The sequence below is a fragment of the Dipodomys ordii genome, unplaced genomic scaffold, assembly GCF_000151885.1.
Source record: "Dipodomys ordii isolate 6190 unplaced genomic scaffold, Dord_2.0 Scaffold180, whole genome shotgun sequence".
Taxonomy (NCBI): domain Eukaryota; kingdom Metazoa; phylum Chordata; class Mammalia; order Rodentia; family Heteromyidae; genus Dipodomys; species Dipodomys ordii.
The window spans coordinates 167,514-186,024 of record NW_012267396.1 but is presented as its reverse complement, the minus strand read 5'-3'; the positions used below and the strand labels follow the sequence as shown (position 1 = coordinate 186,024).

At 47.2% G+C, this 18,511-nt stretch overlaps 1 protein-coding gene across 1 annotated transcript; it reads left to right on the top strand.

The window, feature by feature from the left end:
• The first annotated feature begins 241 nt into the window (after window positions 1-241).
• On the top strand, window positions 242-12,284 carry LOC105999086 (zinc finger protein 561-like). The gene is made up of 8 exons (XM_013033984.1): window positions 242-281; window positions 612-670; window positions 5,325-5,474; window positions 5,947-6,035; window positions 7,854-7,980; window positions 8,447-8,527; window positions 9,932-10,011; window positions 10,805-12,284. Exons 3-8 carry the CDS (start codon window positions 5,450-5,452, stop codon window positions 12,188-12,190), a joined length of 1,788 nt encoding a protein of 595 aa, XP_012889438.1. The 5' UTR covers window positions 242-281; window positions 612-670; window positions 5,325-5,449; the 3' UTR covers window positions 12,191-12,284.
• Window positions 12,285-18,511: the final 6,227 nt, after the last annotated feature.

The window sequence follows — 18,511 nt, the reverse complement described above, 5'->3', positions numbered from 1 at the left end:
CCTCCGTGGAGCCCACCCTCTGGATGGAGGGGGGAAGTCCAGCTGCCCACCCCTTCCCTCCTGCCCCCGCCTCCAACACACACATCGGAGACCACTAAAGAAACAAGACTCTCTTTGCCTGAAAAGGTCCTGCGTGGCTGGTTCGGCCCTCCGGTCCGGAAGCGGAAGTGATGTCACCAACTCCTCCCCGCCCCCCCATCGCCGCCTTTCCCCCCGCCCCCTGGGCTCGGCTGTCGGGACGCTGCCCTCCGTGATGGTCGCGGGTCTCCCGCGGGGCCTGGGTGAGGCTGGGTTGGAGAAAAAGGGGAAGTGAAGGCACGCGTTTGGCCCGAGGTGATGGAAGGAATCTCTTCCGAGAGGCCGGACGCGTCCGGATGGCGTGCCCCGGGGGGCTGCAGGCTCCCCGCCCTGCCCCGCGCCCCCGGTGTGACCACCGTGTCTGAGGGGCCTCTCAGGCCGCCACCCCACCCCCACCGCACCCCCACCCCAGGTGCCGGGGCGGGAAGTGTGATCAGGGCTCGTCCTCCGCAGCCTCGCGGCCACCCTTCTAAAGCCTCCACTGTAACCTTGCACAATTTTTTTATTCCCCCCCCGCCCCCCTTCCTCTCAAGGAATTGAATTGCCTGGGTTGGAGTCAGGAGGAACGGGCCCTGCACCCTTCAGCAGCAAGGTGGGTCAGGAGAACCGCGCGCCCGCTCGCTCTCTCTCTCTCATTTTCAGGGGAATGAATGTTTCATCTGAAACTTGCGCTTTCTCTGGATGGCTTGTGTTTAATGGGGGCACATTGCATTCTAGTAGGAAGTTAAGAAATAACTTTCTCTCCGGAAGCCTGTAGGTTGCATGATGCCTTTATGTAAATATAAACCTGCAGAGACTTTAAATTCGTCTCTTTATTGCAGAAAATCAAGAATACTAAGCAATTCTCTTTCATGTGTGTGTGTCTGGCTGTGTGTTTGTGTTGGGGATGGAATCCAGGACTTCATGCATGCTAAGAAACCCTTGGCCACATTCCTACCCCAGCACTAAGCTATGCTAGGCTTGTACCACTCCAAGACTTCTGGGAGAAAGAATGGAGGCTTTGTTAGGCTACTAATGATGAAGTTAACTGATGAAATACATTTTCTGATGAACTATTTTTTCCCCCCTGTTCTGGGGCTTGAATTTAGGGCCTGGGCTGTGTCCTCTCTGTGCTCAAGGCGAGCACTCTGCCACTTGAGCCGCAACACCGCTTCCAGCTCTTTCTGTGTATGTGGTACTGAGGAACTGAACTCAGGGCTTCCTGCATGCTAGGCAAGCACTCTACCACGAAGCCACATTCCTAGCCCTCTGGTGAACTATTTGACAGTCAGTTGAAAATTACAGGCATTAGCTGGGCACCCATGGGTCCATCCTATCTACCGATGAGGCTGAGACCTAGAGAAGCTTAGTTGGAGGCCATACTGGGGCAGAAAAGTCTGTGAGACTGTCTCTGAAAGGTGGAAGGAGCTGGGCCACCCTAGTGGCTCATGCCTGTAATCCTAGCTACTCAGGAGATGGAGATCTGAAGGATCCATAGTCAAAGGCAACTTGATCAGGAAAGTCCACAAGAATCTTAATCTCCCATTAACCAGCAAAAAGCTGGAAGGTGAGCTGTGGCTTAAGTAGTAAAAACAGTAACATTGGGGCTGGGAAGGTGGCTAAGTGGTAGAGTGCTCGTCTTGCATGCATGAGGCCCTTGGTTCGAGTCTGCAGCACCCCATAAGCAGAAAAAGCCAGAAGTGGCACTATGGCTTAAGTGGTAGAGCCCTTGCCTTGAGCTGAAGAGCTGAGGGACAGCGCCCAGGTCCAGAGTTCAGGCCCCATGACCTACAAAAAACAAAAAACCCCACAAAAAACATTAACATAAAAAAAAGATCAGGGACAGCACCCAGGCTTTGAATTTAAGCCTCAGTGCCAGCACCAAGGTAAAAAAAAGAGAAAAGTTGGGTGCTGGTGGTTCATGCCTGTAATCCTAGCTACTCAGGAGGCTGAGATCTGAGAATCACTGTTCAAAGCCAGCTTGGGCAGGAAAGTCTGTGAGACTCTTATCTGCAATAAACCATTAGAAAACCAGAAGTGGCGCTGTGGTCCAAGTGGTAGGGCACTCACCTTAAGCTGAAGAGCTGAGGGACAGCGCCCAGGCCCAGAGTTCAAGCCCCACAGCCAACAACAACAACAAAAAATAAAAGGAAAAAAAAGAGAAATATTCATCTTAGGACATGTTTGTATTTATAAACTGTCAAAGCCTCTTTGAATGGCTTTCAGTTCACTTTGGGGTTCTGCCTATCCAAACTAGGACTCCCATTTTCCCAGGGAATGTTCTAGACCATTCTGTGTGGGATTGTGGAATCAATTCCACTTTCCTGCAGCAAGGGCTCTGAAGAGATGTTTTGACATTGGCTGGACATTAGGCCATATTTGCCTCATTTTTGGCAGTACTGGAGTTTGAACTCACAGCCTCATACTGCTGGACTAGAACCCTACCACTTGAGTTCCATTGCCTTTTCTGGTTCTTCCGTGGTTCATTGGAGATAAGAATTTCATGGACTTTTCTGTCCCTGGCTGGCTTTGAACGAATTCCTCAGATCTCAGCCTCCTGAGAAGCTAGGATTACAGGTGTGAGCCACTGTTGTCTGGATAATGTTTTTACTTTTTGGTAGTACTGGAGTTCGAACTCATGGCTTCAACCTTGTTGGACAGGTGCTCTTCCACTTGAAGCCTGTCTAGCTGAAGTTTTCCCTCCTTTAATGTCTCTCTAATAGTCCCACTACTGGGAAAAAATTTGTGTCTATGTGGGCTGGTCTGGGCACTGTTCCTGAGTTTCATTTTGCTTAAGGCAAGCGCTCTACCACTTGAGCCACAGGGCCAGTTTCAGCTTTTTCTGAGTAGATAATTGGAGATTTTAGAGACTCATGTACTTTGCTGCTGTCTTTGAACTTTGATCCCCAGAACTCAGCCTCCTGAGTAGCAGGGATTACAGGTATGACTCACCAGTGTCCGGTTTAAAGTTTTGCTTTTATTTTTTGTGGTGGTGGGGGTGTTTCATAAGGGCCTCAGGTGTGCAATGCAAACACTATTACCAACTGACCTCTTTTCCCTCAGCCCTGCAGACAAAAATTACCATGTTCAGGGCCAAGGAGAACTACTTAAACCTGTGTTTTGGGGTGTGGTGGCGCACACCGGTAATCCCAGCTTCTTGGCAGGCAGAGATTAGGATGATTGCAGGTCCAGATCAACTCAGGCAAAAATTTATGTGATATCCCTTTTCAACAGGAAGTCTGTGGGTGGTAATGTGTGTCTGTCATCAGAGCTACCAGAGAAAGTTAAGGAAGATTGAGGGTCTAAGTCCCAACCAAAAACAAACAAACAAAAAACAACAAAAAACTAAAGCCAAAAGGGTTGGGAGTACAGCTCAAGACTAAAATTGTAAGTTAACCTGCAATATTTGTGTTAAAATATACACAAACATATAACAATAAATATATATATATAACTATGTAGAAATAAATGTGAGCCGAGGAAGTGGCGCTGTAGCTCAAGTGGTAGAGCGCTCGCCTTGAGTTGAAGAGCTGAGGGACAATGCCCAGGCCCAGAGTTCAAGCCCCACGGCCGACCAAAAAAAAAAAAAAAATGTGTATCTGTAAGTATATATATGTACACACACACACACATATGCCAGGACCTGAAGGCTCTCTTATAATCCTAATTACTCAAGAGGCTGAGAGGTGAGGACTGCAGTTCTCAGACAACCTGGGTAGGAAAGTCTGTGAGACTCGTTTTCTCCAATAAACCAGCAAAAAGATAAAATGCAGTTGTGACTCACAGTGGTAGAGTGATATAGCCTTGAGCAAAAAAAAAAAAAAAGCTCATGGACAGTACCTAGGCCCTGAGGTTAAGCCCTAAGACCAGCACAAGAATAGATAAATAGATAGATTGATTGAAATAATTGGAAAGAGAGAAAATACATCCTTACAGTTCCTGCTTCTGTACTTGGTATCAAGGTGTACTTTATGTGGGTACTTCCTTAGCTCTTTGGGGGAAGGGAGTTGGTGTCATATTGTAGTCTGGGGCTTGAACTCAGGCCTGGCGCTTGACCACTTGAGTCACAGCTCCACTTCTGGCTTTTTGGTGTTTAAGTGGAGATAAGTGTCTCACAGACTTGCCCTCCTGAGCTGGTTTCAAACTGTGATCTCAGCCTCCTGAGTAGCTAGGATTACAGGTGTGAGCTACCTTGCCTGACAGTTTCTCCCATTATGGCTCTGGGAGTAGAAGCCATGTTCCTATGTGAGGATCTAGGCAATTGCTCTGTCACTGAGCTCCACCCTCTGCCCTGTCTGAGCCTTCATTTTGAAGTTCTACCTCATGTCCATTAGGCATCTGATACAACGACCTGATTGTGCAGACGTGCATGTGTTACAGTTCCTCTGCAGTGAAGTGGGTTTCTATTTCTTACAAGTAATGCTGTGTGCTGGGTGATGTTGTATGCCTGTAATCCCTGCCCTTGGGAGTGAGTGCTTGTAGCTCTTGCATGTAATCTTAGCTACTCTGAGGGCTGAGATAGGAGGATTGTGTCACAGTCGGTCCAGGCTGGGAAGTTTGTGAGACTCTTATTTCTAACTAACCAGCAAAAAGCTGGAAGTGAGCTGGCTCAAGTGGTAGAGCACTAGCTTTGAGGTAGAAAAAAACTAAGGGGGGGTGCTGGGAAGGTGGCTCAGTGGTAGAGCGCTTGCCTTGCATGCCTGAGGCCCTGGGTTCAATTCCTCAGCACTACATAAGCAAAAAGAAAAAAGCCGGAAGTGGCGCTGTGGCTCATGTGGTAGAGTGCTAGCCTTGAGCTGAAGAGCTGAGGGACAGCGCCCAGGCCCAGAGTTCAAGCCCCACGACCAGACCCCCCCCCCCAAAAAAAAAGGGTGGTACAGCTGGATGCCGGTGGCTCACACCTGTCATCCTAGCTACTCAGAAGGCTGATATCCGAGGATCGAGGTCCAAAGCCAGTCTGGGCAGCAAATTCTGTGAGACTTTTTATCTCCAGTTAGCCACCAGAAAAAAACAGAAGTGGAGCTGTGGCTCAAGTGGTAGAGCACTAAGCCGTGCTAGGACAATGCCTAGGCCCTGAGTTCAAGCCCCAGAACCAGCACGCACACATGCGCGTGCACGTGCGCGCGCGTGCACACACACACACACACAAAGTTAGCTGATGTAATATCATGGTTCTCGAGTAGACAATACTAGTTTCAGAGAGCAAAAACCCATGTGTGATGTTTAATGACTGATATTTGCTGTTGCTGACCACTGATTGTGAACAGGACTCCATGTCACCCTGAATACGGAGGAATGGGGGATGCCACTGTCCACTTGGACTCCTAAGCTGTGCTCGCCTTGGCCCCAGGGAAGGGAGTGTGTGGGCTCCCTGCACCACCAGCCTTAGAGGATGGCAGCCATCGATCTCTGCCATGGTAAGTCCTTGTGGCCTGCTTGGGCGAGGCTCTGCAGCTGCTTCCTTTACCAAGAGCTGAATGGGAGCTGTGTTGTCAGTGCTCACACTGTCATCCTAGCCACTCAGGAGACTGAGATCTGAGGATTGTAATTTGAAGCCAGCCCAGGTAGGAAAGTCTGAGATTCGAAAAGCTGGAAGTGGTGGTTCATTGGAGATAAGAGTCTCACAGGCTTTCCTGCCTGGCTGGCTTCAAGCCACAATCCTCAGATCTCACAGTCTCCTGAGGTATGAGCCATGGGACGCCTGGTGTCCACGAGACATCTCCAGTTAACCACCAAAAAACTGGAAGTGGAGCTATGGCTCAAGGGGTAGAGTGCTAGCCGTGAGTGTAAAGTCTCAAGGACAGTGCCCAGGCCCTGAGTTCAAGCCCCAGGACTGCCCCACCCTTAAAGGCCCCTCTGGGTTCTGATTCTCTCTGTGTTTCCTTCCAGGCCTTCTTTTCAGAGAGCCTGTCCACGTATATGAAGAAGAGTCAGCAGTAGATGGGACAGTGGCTGACCGCCAGGAAAGCTGTTCCCAGGTACAAGCAAGGGTGCAGTGCTACAGAGGCAAGCCCTTCCTTCCACAAGCTACACACCTTCCTTCTGGATATACTCACCTGCAGAGTTCTGTAACTCACTCTCTACTGGGGTTTGAACTCAGGGCCTTGCACTCAGGTGTTCTATCACTTGAGGCATGTCCTCAGCCCTTTTTGCTTTCGTTACTTTTTTTCAGATAGGATCTAGCACTTTTAGCTTGAATAAGCCTCGGACTGCGATCCTCCTACTTACGGGTTCTGTGTAGCTGGAATTGTAGATGTGTACTGCCACCCCCAGCTTGTTTGTTGAGATGATGATGTGGCTGGGGGGGGGGAAGAGGGGTGGGTGGGGTACGGCGGGGAGGGGAGGAGTCTCCCTAACTCTTTGCCCTGGATAGCTTTGAACTGCAGTCAGAGCTACCTCCCAACTAGCTAAGATGAAAGGCATCAACTACCACCCGTGGCCAGAACTTCTTAAAGGAAATACAATCTCACCAAAAGGACTGAGTCCTTAGTTGAATTTTTCCAGGGAGCTCAGCCTTATATTGGTCTCAAAAATCATGCCAGTAGTGATAAGTGATATTTCATGGCTGAGTTCAATGCTGGTAAAGGTTTGATGTAGACAGGGTCTCGTAGAAAACTGCACCAGAGGAATGGAAAGCGGGCATGTCTGTCCCAGTTGTTAGTAAGTCATAATTTGTCCTGGGGCTCTTGCGGATTGAACCCAGGATTATATCATGCTAGGTAAGCTATCTATCTATCTATCTTTGAGACAGGCTCTGGCCATGTATACTAGCCTGGAACTCGCTTTGTAGCCCAGCTTAGCCTCAGCCTTCTCAGTGCAGTGCTGGGATTAAAGGAATGAGCTGCTATCCCAGGCTCCTAATTAGTCTTAAGGCTCATGTGATGACATAACTTTTTTATTTTTTGGTGCTGGTACTGGGGCTTGGACTCAGGTCTTAAGTTCTTGCTTGGCCTTTTTGCTGAAGGCCAGTGCTCTTCCACATTTTTTGTTTTGCTATGTGCTTGGACAGGTAGTAATGCAGATGACAGTATCTTTGTGCTTAAGGATTTAGTCCTTAACATTTCCCAGATACTTCAGTGTGCTCAGAACTTGCTACAATAGAGAAACAAGACATGGGTTCCTAGCCTGGAAGTGCTGCTGTTAGCTGGGTGCTGGTGGTTCATCCCTGTAATCCTAGCTTCTCAGGACGCCAAGATCTGAGGATTGTGGTTCAAAGCCAGCCCAGACAGGAAAGTTCATGAGACTCCAATGAACCACCAGAAAACCAGAAGTAGAGCTATGGTTCTAGCCTTGAATGAAAAGCTGCAAAGGGACAGCTCCCAGGCCTTTAGTTCACGCCCTAGAACCGGCACAAAAGCATAAAGCTACAGGAGTGCTATCAAAGATGAGGGCCGGGCGCTGGTGGCTCACGCCTGTCATCCTAGCTACTCAGGAGGCTGAGATCTGAGGATCGCGGTTCAAAGCCAGACTAGGCAGAAAAGTCTGTGAGACTCTTATCTCCAATAAACCACTAGAAAACCAGAAGTGGTGCTGTAGCTCAAGTGGTAGAGTGCTCGCCTTGAGCTGAAGAGCTGAGGGACACCGTCCAGTCCCAGAGACCAAGAAAAAAAAAGACATGGAGGTCAGAGGCCACAGTGAGTGACGTTAAAGCAGAGCCCCTAGCCTGATACCTGCTCCCCCCGAAGAAAGGATTTTGGGGAGACTTCAGAGCCACATCGAGGCATTTGTTCTCCTCCACGAATACCAGCAGAGCTCACAGTTGGCTCAAAGCAGCATGTGTGTGTGTGATGGTTTAGGATTGCGTGACCTTTGACGATGTGGCTGTGGAATTCACACCAGAGGAGTGGACGCTGTTGGACTCAGCTCAGAGAACCCTGTATAGGGACGTGATGTTGGAGAACTACAAGAACCTGGCTACCTTGGGTAAGGCTGCGTCCTTCCTTCTAACCTACCCCAGAACCAGAAGTAACAGTGAAACTTAATGATCCTGCCTCCTTAGCTTCCCTCGTGCTGGGATTACAGGCATGTGCTACCATTCCCCACAAAGTAGATCTGTTTTGTCAGTATTCATCTATGTCTGTGTGTGTTTGTGAGGGGTGGGGTAGGTGGAGCTCTCCCACTAAGCTCCACCCCTACCCCCGCAGGCCCTGGAATGAAAGTCTTTGTGCTTTGTAAATGTATAGAGCAGATATCAGCCTGCAGTTGGCTGAGGAAGCACTCGACCCCTAAACCCTCGTGTGCGCCTTGGCACACATTTGGAATGGGTGTCATTGCTTTGGATGGGCCTGCACTCTCCTTAGTCCATGAAGGTTACCATCAGTCACCTCCATGAGCCTCTGCCATTCTTGTGTCCTCGTCCTCCCCCCTCCCCGCCGCCCTCCCTTCACAGGGTGTCAGTTCTTCATGCCTCGTGTGATCCTCTGGTTAACACAAGAAGTGTTGGGGCCCGTGGAAGGCGCAGGAATTCAGGGTGAGTATCTGTGAATGAGTTCCTCTGGTGTTGCGTCCACTGTTGACATTTCTCCAGATGGACTTGGTGTCAGGAGGTGGAAGCCACTGTCTACTCAACCCTCTGCTCTGCCTTATGCAGCTTACCTGGTCTGCTTCTACTGGGGAACCCTGTGGGCTGCTTTCCCAGATCTTTCTTCCTTTCATTTTCTAATCATCTCCACTTCCACTTTGATAGACTGAGTTTGTATGAACTTGCTAGCATGTTGACTGTCTCTCCCCCCATGTCTTTATGTCTTGGTTATTTTTCCCCTGCATTGCTGGGAAGGGAACCCTGTGTCTTGCGTATACAACACAGGCTCTTAAATATAGAGCCACACCACCTGGTGCTATTGCTAAATTCTTACTTTAATTTTTTTGCTGGTCATTGGGCTTCAACTCAGGGTCAGGGCTCTGCCCCTAAGCTCTTTTTGCTCAAGGCTAGTGCTCTACCACTTTGAGGCATAGCGCCACTTCCCATTTTCTGGTGGTTCATTGGAGTTAAGAGTCTCACAGACTTTCTTGCCTGGGTTGGTTTCGAATCTCAATCTACAGATCTCAGCCTGCTGCGTAGCTAGGGTTACAGGTGTGAGCCACTGTGCCTGGCTTACTTAGTTTGAATTTACTTTTTGGTATGGGTACTGAACTCTGGGCCCCATGCTCTTGCTTGGCTTTTTTGCTCAAGGTTGATACTCTACCACTGGAACCATGCTTCTACTTCCAACTTTTTGCTTGTTCAATGGAGATAAGTTTGGTGGTTTTGTCTGCCCAGATTGTTTGTGTTTGGTCTGTTGTGGGGCTTGAACTCAGGTCCTGGACACTGTCCCTGAGCTTTGTGCTCAAGGCTAGTGCTCTCCCATTTTGAGCCCTAGTAGCACTTGCAATTTTCTTATGATTCATTGAAGATAAGCCTCACTTACCTTCCTGGGCTGGTTTTGAACCGTAATTCTCAGATCCCAGCTTTCTGAATAGCTAGAATTATAGGTGTGAGCCACCAGTGCTGGGCTCCCAGGTTGGTTTTGAACTGTGTTTCTCAGATCTCAGCTTCCAGAGAAGGATTATATCATGAGCCATCAATCCCTGGCTTGCTAAGTCTTTACATAGCAAAATGCTTAAGTATATCTGTCCTTTTCTTCTCTTCCCCTTCCTCTTCCTTTTCCTTCTTTCCTCAACAGAATTCATTCAGTACTTCTGGCTGGGGACTTGAACTTAATTCTCCTGCTTCAGCCTCACAAGTAGTAGGATTATAAGTGTGCACCACTTCTGGCTTACTCTTTCTCTTACATATGATTTCCAAACAAGAACAAATAATCCTTATCACTTTAACTCCTTCTGCCTGCCATTGATTTCCATTAGCCCTGATATTTTTCTTTCCGTTTAACTTCAGAATTAGAAGAGCAACCTAGAACCTGTGGATCAGAGCCTCAGAATTATTTTAGGATACCAACTTCCAGTGGGATATCAACGGTAAGGTCAGCAAAGGGGAATTTATTTCCTGCTCTCACAAAAGAGAATTCTTTTCTGGGAATTCCTTTGTGGAAAATCCAGTAGGAGCTGTGTGAGGGGTACTGTGCACCCAGTGGGACACAGCACTGCCTCTGGACAGATGCTGTGCACCGTGTGTTTAGAGATGCCGTAAAGCTAGTGTGATGTGGTACCATAAACCTAGTGTGGAGTAATGTCGTAAGTCTAACATGGGGTGGTGCTGTAAACCTAGCATGGCAGGGCACCAGTGGCTCATCCCTGTCATCCTCGCTACTCAAGAGGCTGAGATCTGAGGATCACAGTTCAAGGACAGCCTGGGCAGGAAAGTTGATGAGATTCTTATGTCCAATTAACCGTTAAGGAAAAAAAAAAAGAAAATCTAAAGGTGAAGCTGTGGCTCAAGTGGTAGAGTGCCAGCCTTGGGCAAAAAAGCTAAGAGACCCGCCCAGGCCCTGAGTTCAAGCTCCAGAATACACACACACACACACACCAAAATACAAATAAACTAGCATGAAGCCACTGCTTTGTAGTTCTGCAAATGCTACTATACATAGGAATTTTATGAGACTTTACACAGTCTCATTACAATTAGAGCCAGAGTCACTGCATTCTGGACCAGAGCTCCATCTTTTCTGAAAGGAATGAAGAGCTTGGGAAATGATGGTGTGTAATGGGAAGTGTCATAGGGATCACCAAAAACGTTTCTGCCCTCAGGTGGTAAAGTGTACGTGTATGTCTGCACAGTGCCTTAATCCCATCCATCCTTCATTCACAGGCAAGCAGCTTCCACAGAGGGGAGCCGGGTGACCTTCCACCGTGTGGAGAAGCCTTGGGTAGACAGGTGCATCTTCATAGCCCCGTGGGAAGGGAGGATCCAGGGCTCACGTCTGAGTGCAGCTGGTATGGAAAAGACGTGCTTTCTTTGTTTAAGGAAATGCATCCAGGACAGAATGAGCCTGAGTTGAATCAGTGTGGAAATGCCTTGGGCCTCTCCCGGAACATTATATACCAGAGAAGCGAGATGCGAGAAAAACCCTTTGAGTGCACAGATTGTGGTGACGCCTTTTTTAAACAGGCCTACCTTCCTCCAGATACGAGGACTGAGGATAGAGATCCTCACAAGTGGGGAAAATACGGGAGTGGATTCCTTCACTCCAACTTGGCTATGAGGCTCCCAGTTCTCAGCATGAGAAAACCCTACAAGTGTGAGGACTATGGGAAGGACTTCCCGTACTTCACCTGCCTTCAGAACCCCATGGGACTCTGCCCAGGAGACAAGGTCTGTGAGTGCAAGCAGTGTTGGGGAGCCCTTGGCGTCTCCCCACACCTCCCCCAGTACGTGAGCCTTCATCCTCGTACCCACGAGAAATCCAAAACGTGTCAGGAATGCGGGAAGTCCTTTGCTAATTTCTCCCGCCTCTCTGCCCACGTGAAAACGCACAGTGGAGAAAAACCCTTCGTGTGTAAGGAGTGCGGGAAATCCTTCAAAAACATCTCGTACCTCAATGATCATGTGCGGATCCACACGGGCATCAAGTCGTACAAGTGCGTGGAGTGTGGGAAGGCGTTCTTGCGCTGGTCGGGCCTGACCGAGCACGTCCGAGTTCACACGGGAGAGAAACCCTACGAGTGTAAGGAGTGTGGCAAAGCGTTCTCGCGATCCACACAGCTCACCGAGCACCTGCGGACGCACACGGGCATCAAGCCCTACGAGTGTAAGGAGTGTGGGAAAGCCTTCACACAGTATTCAGGCCTTGCCACCCACGTCCGCATCCACAGCGGAGAGAAGCCCTTCGCGTGCAAGGAGTGTGGCAAAGCCTTCACCAGAACCTCCGGCCTCATCCACCATGTGCGGACCCACACCGGGGAGAAGCCATTTGAATGCGTGCACTGTGGGAAAACCTTCATCACCTCATCCCATCGCACGAAGCACCTGAAAATCCACAGTGGGGAAAAGCCGTTTGTGTGCAACATCTGCGGGAAAGCGTTCATCTACTCCACGTCGCTCAACATCCACATGCGTACGCACACGGGCGAGAAACCCTACATCTGCAAGGAGTGTGGGAAAGCCTTTGCGGTGTACTCCCGCCTCAGGAAACACGCGAGGGTCCACACTACCGAGAAGCCCTACGAATGTGAGGGCATGGGGGTCGCCATTTAGCCCACCTGCTGCCATGTTTCAATGCCAACAGTGCCACCAAAGAGCATCAGATTATCATTTATTATTATAATGATTATCATAATTATTATTGCCGGTCCTAGGGCTCGAACTCAGGGCCTGGGTGCACTACCCCTGAGCTTTTTATGCCCATGGCTAGTAATCTACCACTTGAGCCACACCATCACTTCTGGCTTTTTGTATGGTTCACTGGAGATAAAAAGTCTTCTGGGCTGCTACTCAGGAGGCTGAGATCTGAGGATCGTGGTTCAAAGCCAGCCCGGGCAGGAAAGACCGTGAGACTCCTATCTCCAATAAACCACCAGAAAACCAGAAGTGGCGCTGTAGCTCAAGTGGTAGAGCTCTTGCTTTGAGCTGAAGAGCTGAGGGACAGTGCCCAGGCCCAGAGTTCAAGCCACACGACCGACAAAAAAAAAAAAAAAAGTCTTCTGGGCTTTCCTGCCCAGGCTGGCTTTGAACCAAGTTCCTCACATCTCAGCCTCCTGAGTAGCTACAGATGACAGGTGTGAGCCACCAGTGCCTGGCTAGATTAAATTAGTCTTAACTGCCTTGTGTAGTTTGTAGCAGCTGACTGCTCTTAGATGCCATCCTGATTGGCTGAATAAGATCTGTCCATTCCCCCTGGGACTCTCTTATAGTTTCTAATCTTTGGGGCATTGCTGGGGATCAAACCCAGGATCTCATACATATTAGGCAAGTACTCAACCACTGAGCTACCTGCCTGCCTCCTGCCCGCTCCCCGCCCCCCCAAACCCATTTGTGCACTTGAGCCTGAATGCTCAAGGCTTGGGCTGGTGGTACTTGGAGTATTACTAAATGCTGTGTAAGGTAAGTGGAGTTGATCTGGTCCTGTCCCTCATTGGTTAGTGCTGCCAGCGTGGCTTGTTCACGTGCCATTCTTCAGCAGCCAAGATGCTCTGGGATGTGGGGATTGCTGAAAGATGTATTTCCAGGCATCTCTGACCTCATTGATCCTACTGAGCTTAGCCAGAATGGAATAGCCCAGGTCTGTCCTTAATGGCTAGTCCATGCTCCCAGCCAGTTATCCCTACCCTCCTCTTCTCCTCCTTCTCCTTTTTATTTTTGTCAGTCATGGGTCTTGAACTCTGGGCCTGGGTGCTGTCTTTCAGCTCTTAAGCTCAAAGCTAGGGCTCTACCACTTGAGCCACAGCATTACTTTTGGTTTTCTAGTGGTCAATTGGAGATAAGAATGCTATGGATGTTTCTGCTTGGGCTGGCTTTGGACCATGATCCTCAGAGATCTCAGCCTCCTGTGTAGCTAGGATGACAGGCATGAGCCTCCAGCGCCCAGCCCTACCCCCTTAGAAGTCCTTTTTTTGTGCCAGTCCTAGGGCTTGAACTCAGGGCCTGATCCCTGTCCCTGAACTTTCTTTGCTCAAGGCTAGCACTTTACTACTTGAGCCACAGTGCCACTTCCACTTTCAGCTTTTTGGTAGTTAATTGGTGATGAGGCTCACAAGCTTTCTTGCTTGGGCTGACTTTGAACTGCCATCCTCAAATCTTAGCTTTCCAAGTAGCTAGGATTACAGCCTGAGCCATCAACTTTGGCCAAAGTCTATTCTTGTCCCACCTTTTGTGTCCATTTGTGGTTTAAATGGCATGGTAATGCTAGTGTAAGCCAGTCTTGGGCCCTTTCTTCTGACATTGCTGACTTCGTCCAGGAATGCTACTCATGACCTTTGTCAGGTGCTTGCTCAGCCCTTCCATCAGCATTGTCTTTTTAAAATGTGTCTCCAGATTTTGCAATACAGATAGGAAAGTTTTCCATGTCTCCAAGTTCTGCTTCCTTTTTTTTTTTTGGTGCTGGTCCTGGGGCTTGAACTCAGGGCCTGGGCACTATCACTTTGCTCAAGGATAGTGCTCTACCCCTTGAGATATAGCTCCGCTTCTGACTTTTAGTTGGTTCTTTAGAGATAAGCGTCTCATGGACTTTTCTGCTTGGGCTGGCTTTGAACCTCAGTCCTCTGATCTCAGCTTTTTGAGTAGCTAGGATTATAGGTGTGAGCCACCATGCCTGGCTGATTCTCTTTTTTGTATTTTACTAAAAAACTGTTCCTACAGAAAACAAAACAAAATAAAACTGTTCCTTCAACAGTATTGATCTCAAATGAAGTTTTGATTTTATCATTCTCAAATCCTACCTTCCACAGAATTCAAGAATACAATTCTTAGCCAGGTGCTGCTCTGGCTCACGCCTGTAATCCTAGCTACTCAGGAGGCTGAGATCTGAGAATCACTGTTCAAAGCCAACCCAGGCAGAAAAGTCCGTGAGATTCTTATCTCCAATAAACTGCTAGAAAATGGGAAGTGGCTCTGTGGCTCAAGCGGTAGAGCGCTCGTCTTGGGCTGAAGAGCTGAGGGACAGCGCCCAGGCCCAGAGTTCAAGCCCCAAGACCGACCAAAAAACAAAACAAAAAACAAAACAATTCTGCCACATTCTTTACCATTGAATATCAACCAAGGATTGCTGCGAGCGTGTGTGTGTGCGCGCGTGAGTGCGCGTGCGCGGGCACGCGTGCGCATATGCGTGCGCAGGTACCAATACTAGGCTGGAACTCAGGGCTTTCTTGCTCGTGACTGGTGCTCTACCACTTGGTTCATACCTCCAGATGTGGCTTTTTGCTGGTTAATTGGCGATAAGAAGCTCTTGAGTTTGTTTGCTCCTGCTGGCTTTGAACTGTGATCCTTAGATCCCAGCCTCCTGAGTAGCTGAAATTACAGGTGTAAGCACCAGTGTCTGGCCTCTTCTTTATTTTCTAATAATGTGTACTAGATTTCCAGGTGAATCCTCACCAGAGTACCTTTGACCTATTATCCAACTTTCAAACCTTGAACATTTTTAGGTAATTTTTACTGCAATACCAAAATCTGTGGTATTTTCAGGTTAGGCTGCCAAAACGGTATACCACAGACCAATTGGCTTATACATTCATTTTAAATTTCCCCTCCTCTCCTTACCCTACCCTTCCTCTCCCCTCCAATAAAATTTAAGGCTAAAGGTTTAATTAAGTGGCACAGCACTTGCCTAATATTCATAAGGCTGCGATTGGTCCCAATTACTGAGCTGGGAGGGATGGAGGTAAAAGGTACAGAAGTTACTTTTATCTTGGCTTTTGTTTTTAGTTGGTTGTGGGACTTGAACTCAGTTCCTGGGTGTTGTTCCTGAGCTCTGAGTAACTAGCTCTGAGTAACTACTCCTCCTGAGTAACTAGGCTTCAGGTGTGAGCCACCAGTACCGACTAAGAACTAGGTCTTTGTCCTTCGTTCGCCCTTCCTTCCTTCCTTCCCTTTTTTTTTTTTTTTTTTTTGGTGCCGGTCCTGGGGCTTGAACTCAGTGCCTGGGCTCTCCTCTGAGCTTCTTTTGCTCAAGGCTGGCACTCTGTCACTTGAGCCACAGCTCCACTTCTAGCTGTTTGGTAACTGATAATAAGAGTCTCACTGACTTTCCTGCCTGGTTTGGCTTCAAACTGCGATCTTCAGATCCCAGTCTCCTGAGTAACTGAGATTACAGGTGTGAGCCACTGGTTCCCAGCCTCATTGCCTGTCTTGTTTGAGGGTATTTTAAAGATGTTCTTCCCCAGTGTTTGCATAATTCCATTTGTTGAAAATTCATGTCCATGAGGCTCAATTCCTCTGGGAGTTAGTCGTTGCTTTCCCTGTATCCTCTGCAGTGATAACCATCTCCAGATAACACTCAAGTCCTCCACCTGTTGCTGGTCTTCCATGTCTAAATACTTGAATGAGTCAATGAGTGAAAGGGCTCAAATAAATGTGCTCATTTATTGACTAGGATTATTTATTGGCTTTGTAATGTTAACCTCCCATTTCTAGGTATACTCTGCTTGGACATATGGGATTACTTTTAGTTTTCTTTTTCCTTTCTTTTTTTGGCAGTGCTGGTGATCAAGCTCAGGGCCTCACACATCGAGACAAGCACTCTGCTACTAAGTTTTGTTCCTAGCCTGCTGGATCATTTTGTAAAATAATTCATGTGATTGTGTTTACTAACATGTTGTAAAAGCTTTTTCCATAGATAAGTTTGAATAACATCAGCATTTTTTTTGGTTTGGTTTATGGTGACACTGGGTTTTGAAATCGGGGCCCAGTGCTTCTAGATAGGTGCTCTACCACTTGAGTCATGGCCCAGCCTGTGTAGTTTTTCTTATATAACCAGGCGAGTGCATGGTTAGTTTGGACAGGGCCCTAGGTTCAATTCCCAGCATCACCAAAATAAAAGTGAACTGAATAGTATTTAGATGTACATTATTACAGTGTTATATACCTGCCGGAGGTGTAATCCATTTTTTTCCCTAATTTTTTGACATGTATATTTGTTCTCGTCTAGAATAATTGTTACTGTTTTGGGTACCCCTTTTCTATACTGGTTTTAAGCTATTTGTTCAATTGCTTTTTATAGTTATAGGACAATGAAGATTTCTAGTATTAAACATTGTGAGTATATTTTTCTAGACATGTTTCATGTTCACATGTATAACAAAAGGTCATATATTTTTTAATGTTCCAGGTCAGATAATTAAATTTTACCTTGGGCCTTGTTTTGCCTTCTGTAATGTTTTCTTTGTGCATTTGATTCCAAGTGTTAATCTTGGCAGAAATTATTACATTTGTGATTTCTTTCAAAGAGTATTTGTCTGGAAAGCCTAGCATGGTGACACACTCCTGTAATCTCAGCACTCAAGAGGCTAAGGGCTAAAGATTGGGAAGTCAAGGCCAGCTTGGGCTATATGGCAAAACCATATGTAAAAAAAAAACAAAACAAAAAAACAGGTGTGCCCATATATGGAATTGGGGACCTGGTAAGTGGTTTGAAAAGAAAAAAAAGTAGACTTTTGGCTTGAACTTTTTAAACTTTCTATTTTTTTTTTAATTCACTTGATTCTATGAGCTGTCAGCTTGCTTTTATTATTTAGTCTTTCTGTACTCTTTGTAGATGTGTCTTTATTTTTTTGGTGGGGAACTTACCAGTTGTCAAATCTAAGACTTTGTATCTTTCTATACATACTTTAGTTTGATTTCAGAAACTTCTAAGTACTTGAAAAACTCCCAACTAACAATCCTTTTACCTTGAAGACCTTAGTCCATGACATATATTGTAATCAGTAATAAATCTGGATTAATTTGTACCGTCTTGCTTTTCATGCATTTGTCTCACTGGACTCCTTTCTGTGGTAATATTTTTTCCTTGATATTGTATTCCTGATGCTTGAAACTTACAGACTCCATTATTTTTCTTTTAGTTGCTTCCCTAAGCCATTAAATTCATTTTAACAATGTAAGTCTTAAAAATATTTGTGTCTTTCTGACCAAGTGCACTAGACTCTTTGCATAGATGCCCATCATTCTTTTCTAGCACACCTGCATACTCACATGTATGTCCTCACAGAATCCACTAAACAGATCAAATTGGAAAAACAGAATACACCCCTTGACAGACCAGCATATCTTGAGAGAGATTACAGACACCAATTCTTGTGGTAACTTGCATCTGAAGGAGGAGTGTGGTACTGCATGCTTGTAATCTCAGCACTTTGAGATGCTGAGGCAGGAGGAGGATTGAGAATTCCAGTTCAGCCCAGGCTACGGAGTGAGTCCTAGTCTCTAAAAACAAGAAGGTGGGGTAGTCTGTTTCCTCTCCCCTTTTATGTGAGCTGGTCTTGTGATTTGCTTTGACCAGCAGGAATGAGAACTGAGCTCTGTAAGTGCAGACTCAAGTTGGCTTCTGGGAATTACTGCTATAGCTCAATCAGCGATTGAGTTTTAGGTCCCTTTGTTGGAAACAAAAGCCAAATGATAACATGTACTTTTTTTTTTTTTTATGCCAGTCCTGGGATTTGAACTCAGAGTCTGGGCCCTGTGCTGTGGTTTTTTTTTTTTTTCTCAAGGCTTGTGCTCTACCACTTGAGCCACAGTGCCACTTCCTGCTTTTTGAAGGTTAATTAGAGATAAGAGTCTCAGTCAGGTGCCGGTGGTTTAACCTGTAATCCTAGTTACTCAGGAGGCTGAGATCTGAGGATCAAGGTTCAAAACCAGCCTGGGCAGGAAAGTCAATGAGACTTTTTATCTTCAGTTAGCCACTAAAAATCCAGAAGTGCTGGAAGTGGCGCTATAGCTCAAGTGGTAGAGCGCTTGTCTTGAGCTGAAGAGCTGAGAGACAGTGCTCAGGCCCAAAGTTCAAGCCCCACGACAAAAAAAAAAAACAAAAAACAAAAAGCCTTTTTGGGGCTGGGAAGGTGGCTCAGTGTTAGAGTGCTTGCCTTGCAC

What these genes read in the sequence shown, in the direction of transcription:
- LOC105999086 (XM_013033984.1), top strand. Translation starts at nt 5,450, where the DNA reads ATGGCAGCCATCGATCTCTGCCATG. An exon ending in AGCCATCGATCTCTGCCATG is followed by an intron (nt 5,475 to 5,946) that starts GTAAGTCCTTGT and finishes GTTTCCTTCCAG; the next exon opens with GCCTTCTTTTCAGAGAGCCT. An exon ending in GGAAGGCGCAGGAATTCAGG is followed by an intron (nt 8,528 to 9,931) that starts GTGAGTATCTGT and finishes GTTTAACTTCAG; the next exon opens with AATTAGAAGAGCAACCTAGA.